Source organism: Pan troglodytes, chromosome 11, assembly GCF_028858775.2.
Source record: "Pan troglodytes isolate AG18354 chromosome 11, NHGRI_mPanTro3-v2.0_pri, whole genome shotgun sequence".
In the NCBI taxonomy this organism is placed as follows: Eukaryota; Metazoa; Chordata; class Mammalia; order Primates; family Hominidae; genus Pan; species Pan troglodytes.
The window spans coordinates 33902525-33910099 of NC_072409.2; the positions used below are offsets into that span (position 1 = coordinate 33902525).

At 36.6% G+C, this 7575-nt stretch overlaps 1 protein-coding gene across 1 annotated transcript; it reads left to right on the forward strand.

The window, feature by feature from the left end:
* Window positions 1-6090: 6090 nt before the first annotated feature.
* LOC473001 (olfactory receptor 13C4) lies at window positions 6091-7167 on the forward strand. The gene is given in 1 exon segment (XM_528371.6): window positions 6091-7167. A coding segment is annotated over 1 exon segment (957 nt). The 5' UTR covers window positions 6091-6208; the 3' UTR covers window positions 7166-7167.
* Window positions 7168-7575: the final 408 nt, after the last annotated feature.

A 7575-nucleotide genomic window follows, 5' to 3' on the forward strand; every position in this document is an offset into this window, starting at 1 on the left:
ATATAGGCCTGCTTCATCCACCAGGTAGGAAAGACAGAAACCATTAATCCCACTTTTAAAAGGTGAAAAGAGAGAATGATCCATATTATCATTCTTTTAGGATTATGGGCAGTAGTAATATTTAGATGTATTGTCATGGTGTTGTGGTCAGCAAATAATGTTCTGGAACTCATGAATGCAATGAATGTCCCGCCAACACAGAAGCAGGCAAATAAAAAGAAAAAGTGTTAGAAACAGAAAAGTTTCTGTGAATACCTGTATCATTCCCACTATCTTCTACAATAACTCAATAACAGATCCATTGGTGGTCTCCATTTAATTCCATGTATAGCAAGTTTTAACACACATTCATTCAGTTGTGAAACACATCCCTTTAGTCCTTGTTACCCTTCAATTTTGTAAGCAGGGGTTTCAGTTGTTCATTTCAATTTTCATTTGTCCATGTTTTTGTGAATGGGAATGGATATAAATCTACTATTTATGATGCTTTGTTACTCAATGTTGAATTTTAGAGTTCTTTAACAAGGTGACCAACATCCAAATTAAAATAATACATTTGCTCTTGGCCTATACTAGTGGTGTTAGTAGTATTTGCTTTATTTGCGAGGTATGTAGACCTGAATCCAGAATAAGTGTCTGTCTCTGTCAGTATTCACTGTTATCCACCCGGAAACCAGATAATGGGCCAGTATAACCCATTTGCCAGCTATGGCTCTTCCTGGATCCTCTCAGTAGCCGACTTATAACTGCCATTCATCTCTGATTCTTCTGCTGAGAAGCAGATCAATTTTTATGTATATTTCCTGCTCTTGAGGGAGACAATGGGATGCATATATTTTCATACTTTGTTGCATTGCTCGCATGCCTCTATGCCCTCTCATCTTATGTCCCCTAGAGGCCAGTTCCAAAAAGAGAATACAGGCTCCCCTTTGTTGATTCTAGTCCTTTTCTGAATTCAGAAGGGAAGTTCTATAGTAGATATAGGTAAGTTTCACTCCAATAATCTCTCTTCAGGTTAATAAAATGTCTCACTACTCACTCCATGTAGGAGTCCTTTATCTTCCAGTCATATGAGGCCTATATTTTCAGACTATTCCATTAGCTATTGTCTAAGAACTGGTAAAAATTCATATGCTATTGTTATTGTCATTATCTGGTTCTTCTGAAGAGTGACTGTTCTGAATTCTCTCTAAGTCAAATGCTAACAATGACTTGGGAATAGTATTTCATCACTTTTACCACAGTTTACTCATCTATAGGAAGAAAAGTCTTACTAAATGATTTTTGCAGAGTTTCTAGCTCTAGACTTCTATAATATTAAAAAAACTCTTGACATATATCTATTCGTATTTAATGTACACAGACCACGGTTTGTGGTGTGTGTGTTGGTTGGGGGGGCTATGTTTGTATGTATGTGTTTGTGTCTGTGTGCATATATAAATACTGTTTTTGCTTCTTAAGTAAATTGTTATTTCTGAGAATTCAAGTATTGTACACAAAATGTGACATCTACTAGAAAATTACAGTCACAATGTAAGCGTTAGTATCTAAAATATAGCTTAATAGACTTTGCTAAGACACTTTAATTCAATAATGTCCTTTCTTCCCAATAATACCCCAAACTATCAATTCTGGATTTTTTTTCACTTTTTTGGCCTTAAACATATAGAGTTGCTTTTGTCCCATGGATCTATTTATTTTCTTGCTTATCTGTATTTCTTTTCATTTCAAAAAACTTGAAAATCGCATGCTGCATAAAATTAATTTTTCAAAAAGAATAAGCAAACAGTTAATCACAATGCATTTAATTCATAGCTACTATCCATTTTATTTCATTCATAATATCAAGGTCATTTTTAGTAAACATCATTTGAATTATTAATTTCTTACTTTGAATTAACTTTGGTAGATATATTTTAAACTAGGACGTTCTCACATTTCATAAAGTTTGTTTGGTGAACATCTGCCCCTGCTCCTAGAAGTTATGTGGGCAGGAGAGTGTTATTTCATTTGTGAGCTTTAGTTCACCCACAATCTATTCCCAGCACCCCTCTTAATTGGGTCTGTGGGACACTGTCCCTAACACACCAGAAGTTTCTCCATTCCACAGATCTCTCACTCCAACTTTAAATTGCTTTGGGAAATGGGGAACAATTACAATAACTGTTGCATAACAAATATGTACTGTTCCACATCTATGGAATCTGACATCTTTTGTTGAACCTGACTTTAATTCATAATGCTGACGTAAATACTAGGAAATAGTACCTGGTTCTTCTAGGAGGGGGACATAATTTATCATTGTAAAGGTAAGTCCTGAATACCATGAAACTGTACCTTTTAAATTTATAATTAAAGCTATTATTACATGTGGATTTATGGTGTGAATATCATTAGGCAATACAGCTATCAATGTGGTATTATCAAATATGGCTATGATAATAATATTATCATTATTATGATCTGCATAGTGCTGGTTAATCCATAAAGCAGTTTCATATGCTAGCTGAATTTTTTCTCAAAACAAACCTGTGAGAAAAGTAGGGCAGGTATTTCCATAACTATTTAACAAATGAAAAACAAGTTACATATTAGAAGAAAAAATAACCTCAAAACCAGGATTTTTGTTTCTGAATCCCAAGCACTTTTTAACTAGGCTAACCCCATGCCATATCTGTTCAAGTGTGAATTAGGTGATGCCTTTATACTTGCAGTGCATAAACCAGTTAATCTCTTTATAAGTTGGCAGCTTATTAGTACTGACAGATATATTTTCTGTTTTTTTAACAGATTACTTGCTGCAAATAAACACTTTGTGCATATTAAAGTTCTGAACATTAATCTGTAAATACTGCACTGGGAAATTGCCTAAGAGCCTAGAAAAACCCATCTATTATGTGTAGCCACCGTGTTAGGCCATAGGTGTAGAGGAATGGGCAAGACAAGCAAGCTTCTTCCCCATGTCTTGTGTTATCTCACAATACATGAGAGAACCAATTTAAAGAGCTGGGATAAGAAGAAAACCAAGGGTAGCAAGACAGGCTTGGCTTAAGGTGGATTGAATTGGTGAGATAATTTCTTCCTAGGAGGGGAAGGCTTGGAGCAGATGGCAGAAGAAGCTGTCTAGATAGCCTAAAATGCATTGTCATTACATTTGTCTGGAAGGCAAAGCCTGGGCTGGAGATCTAGGTGGGATATGGCACATCATCACCACCTTTCCTGGTAAGTTATTATCTTTCTGTTTTCTTCCATTTGCTTTCTTGACTGGGCTGCTAGCGTGTTGATGTTACTTATCCAATGCATCCTCAAAGGATTTCTGTAGCCTGCTTGAGAGAGAATTTTGACCTATGCTACGAAGTACTGTAGAAAGGTTTCACAGCAAATGGACTGTTCTAAGGCATATGATTCAATCCCATAACTGTGAACCTTCTTCCATGATGAGAAGTACTAAGTCCTCAAGAATTAATCATTTCTCCTTGTACATTTTTAACAGACTAAAGTTTCACCTTTATGAACTCCATTTATTATGTTACTCACTGACTGTTCTCTGTTGTTGACACATGATTTCTATACAGATTTTAATGCTACCTTTTAGAGAGAGAAGTAGTGGAAGGAGAATGGGCTTTGGATTTTGCCTTTGCCTGTGCTAGTCATGTGACCTCAGCCAGGTAAGCAAATTTCAAGCACAGGATCTGGCACATAGAAGTCTGCAATAGAAGTTGTTTAAGTGATTTTATTCACTTAAATAAACAAAAAGCATTTGTTTTTTTTTCAATAGGTACTTCTAGTCTTAAGCTGAGGAAATATAGATTTAAAATTTCTTTGAGGCTTAATTTTCTCATCTCTAATTTGGAGATCCAACATTTATTTGTGCTTCTCTTAAAAGTTCAGATGTTCTACTGGTATTCTTTAAACTGTTTCTGAAGTGAGAATCCCTCTGTCTGGTTTGGCTTCTGACTCCAAGACATTACACACTGTAGAGAAATTTTTCACTTATCATCACATAACAAACTGAATGTTAGAGTAGGGGTTGAGCCTCTGCAGATATTCTCAAAACTGTTAGCCCACGTGAGCCCTAAACCTGCAATTTTGGTTAACCTAAAAACTGGAGGTTATGAAAAGATGATGATGGGCTGTGTGTGTGTATGTGTGTACCAGGCAGTAATTGATAATAACCTAATTAATCTAAGCATCTTAATTCCTTGTGTCACATGTCTATTCAAAACCTCATAAAATCAAATTATATAATGTCAGGTTTGAAAGGTAGCTAAAGTTACAGGGGCTAAGCAATCACCTTGTGCTGGGTGTTCTTATCTAATAATAAGTCCCTTACATACAAAAGGGAATGCCATTTTTTTTCTTCCTAACCTTTGGGCCCTTCTATATGCCTGCCTCATTAACTTTTCAGTTGTGTTTCTGCTGAAACTCCCCTGGTACTGCCAACTGCTCCTCTAAAACATTAAGCTGCTCTCCCTTCTGGAATACCCCTGTTTCTCTCTTCTCTTCCAAACCTGCCCATTCCTTTTGTGCTTCCAGACCTGGTATAACTTTGAAATTCTTTCAGGACCCTCACGTGATTTATTTATTTCTCCTTTACTTCCTCCTTCTGAGGTTACTTATAGTATTCACCCTGGCCACATGATATAATCGTATTCTTTATCAAGTTGTTCCATGTGTAGTTTTTGTGTTTTTGTTATTGAATTATGAACTTTTTGATGGCAGACATGTTGTGTCATACTTTTTCCACCCTTACTTGTGTTGGAAGAGGACTGTGCTCAAGTTAGGAAATCAGTAATATCATACCCATATTATAGCAGTCCAGCAAAAGTTTATCCTGCTTTCATAAAATGCTTCAATAGCATTTATTTTCTGAAGTATACTGAACAGCAAGATGTGGCCCTGGAGTATGCTGGCAAACACAAAAGAATTAGGCTTTCAGTCATTTTCCAGGTTGTTAAGCCAGTCCATATAATAACACAAAAGAAAATCTATTTGGATCAGAAATATCTGGATACTCTACTAAATCACTATAGATAAACCAATGTCTTGCTACACAAAATGTGCCCTCATCTCAGTGGTTCAACATACCCTGGGAACTTAATAGACATGAAGAATCACAGGCCTTGCCCCAGACGTGCTAACATAAAATTTACATGTTAACAGTATCCTCAGGTGATTTATGTGCATATGAAATTTGAAAAATTGAAATTCCATCAAAGCTAAAAATTTTGGATAGTACTTTGCGAAAACAAGGTAAAATAACTTTTGGTGTTGCCATCCAAAGAGCTGAGCTTTAAGTTTCCCTTTGTACATATAGGCCACATTCTGTCTTTTACATTTGAGAAAAGCAAATTAAGGATAATGAGAAGATTCATTTGCTTTTGTAAAGTGCTGCACACACATACACACAAATATGTTTGACTATTATTCCTCTTTTTTCAGGTTTACTTAAATGAATTCTCAAGATTAACTCTGAAGCCATGGTAAAACAAATAGAGATCATGTATTGTTCTCCAAAGATTCTCCATCATATACTTGTAGAGCTGGTCTACACCATGATCTTGTCATAGGAAATAACAAAATAGTAAGAGTGGGATGTTAGAATGAGATCAACAAATAACTTTACCTTTGAACAGATGTTAAATTGCAGTGTGTGGGGCCCAATTTACTATTATCAAATATCTTCCCTATAAAAATACACATTTATCTGACTGGAAAGACATTCAGAGTTTTAGGCAGACAAACAAATGTATGTGAACATCTAACCTGCTTTAAAATTCTAAACATTTCTATTAAACGCTGGGTCAAAATTCTGGTTCTTGTTGAGTTGTCTTTTTTTCTTCTTTGCAGCTCTCTCACTGGGCTTGACTAAATGAAGAAGTTAGGTTTGTTGTCTGCAATAGTCTAAGGCTTTTAGAAAACTCAACTTGGGATGTCCTCAACAATAAGAAAAGTTGTGTCTGTATTTACTTCTGATCCTAGGTAGATCTTCACATATTAGATACAGGGCATAGAAACTCTAAACATCCTGGTGTGGCTGTATTCTAGGCACAAATACTATTGAACATAACTCAATGGCAGAGCTTTAAAACAAACAGTCTCTATTTCACCCTAGAGTAATGTTTATTCAAGTTATTTTTTACATTTGTTGCTTGGCTGTGAAAATATTATACATTGGGTCTTCCTCTGGCATCCTGAAAGCTGGGACATGGACAAGATAAACCAGACATTTGTGAGAGAATTCATTCTTCTGGGACTCTCTGGTTACCCCAAACTTGAGATCATTTTCTTTGCTCTGATTCTAGTTATGTATGTAGTGATTCTAATTGGCAATGGTGTTCTGATCATAGCAAGCATCTTGGATTCTCGTCTTCACATGCCCATGTACTTCTTCCTGGGCAACCTCTCTTTCCTGGATATCTGCTATACAACCTCCTCCGTTCCCTCAACACTGGTGAGCTTAATCTCAAAGAAAAGAAACATTTCCTTCTCTGGATGTGCAGTGCAGATGTTCTTTGGGTTTGCAATGGGGTCAACAGAATGTTTCCTCCTTGGCATGATGGCATTTGATCGTTATGTGGCCATCTGTAACCCTCTGAGATACCCCATCATCATGAACAAGGTGGTGTATGTACTGCTGACTTCTGTATCATGGCTTTCTGGTGGAATCAATTCAATTGTGCAAACATCACTTGCCATGTGATGGCCTTTCTGTGGGAACAATATTATTAATCATTTCTTATGCGAGATCTTAGCTGTCCTAAAATTAGCTTGTTCTGATATATCTGTCAATATTGTTACCCTAGCAGTGTCAAATATTGCTTTCCTAGTTCTTCCTCTGCTCGTGATTTTTTTCTCCTATATGTTCATCCTCTACACCATCTTGCAAACGAACTCAGCCACAGGAAAACACAAGGCATTTTCTACATGCTCAGTTCACCTGACTGTGGTGATCATATTTTATGGTACCATCTTCTTTATGTATGCAAAACCTAAGTCCCAGGACCTCCTTGGGAAAGACAACTTGCAAGCTACAGAGGGGCTTGTTTCCATGTTTTATGGGGTTGTGACCCCCATGTTAAACCCCATAATCTATAGCTTGAGAAATAAAGATGTAAAAGCTGCTATAAAATATTTGCTGAGCAGGAAAGCTATTAACCAGTAAGATCAAAGGGATATATGGGTCTTTTATGTATAATTAGCTTGCCTTAGCCATTTGACAATGTACATATGATATGGTTTGGCTGTGTCCCCATCCAATTCTTGAATTGTAGCTCCTATAGTCCCCATATGTTGTAGGATTGACCTGGTGGGAGGTAACTGAATCATGGGAGTGGGTTTTTCACATGCTGCTCTCGTGATAGTGAATAAATTTCATGAGAACTGACGGTTTCATTAAAAGCACAGTTCCCTTGTAGCTGCTTTCTTGCCTGCCACCATGTAAAATGTGCCTTTGCTTCTCCTTCACCACCCACCATGATTGTGAGGCCTCCTAGCCATGTGGAACTGTGAGTCCATTAAACCTGCTTTTCTTTATAAATTACCCAGTCTTGGGTATTTCTTCATAGCAGTATG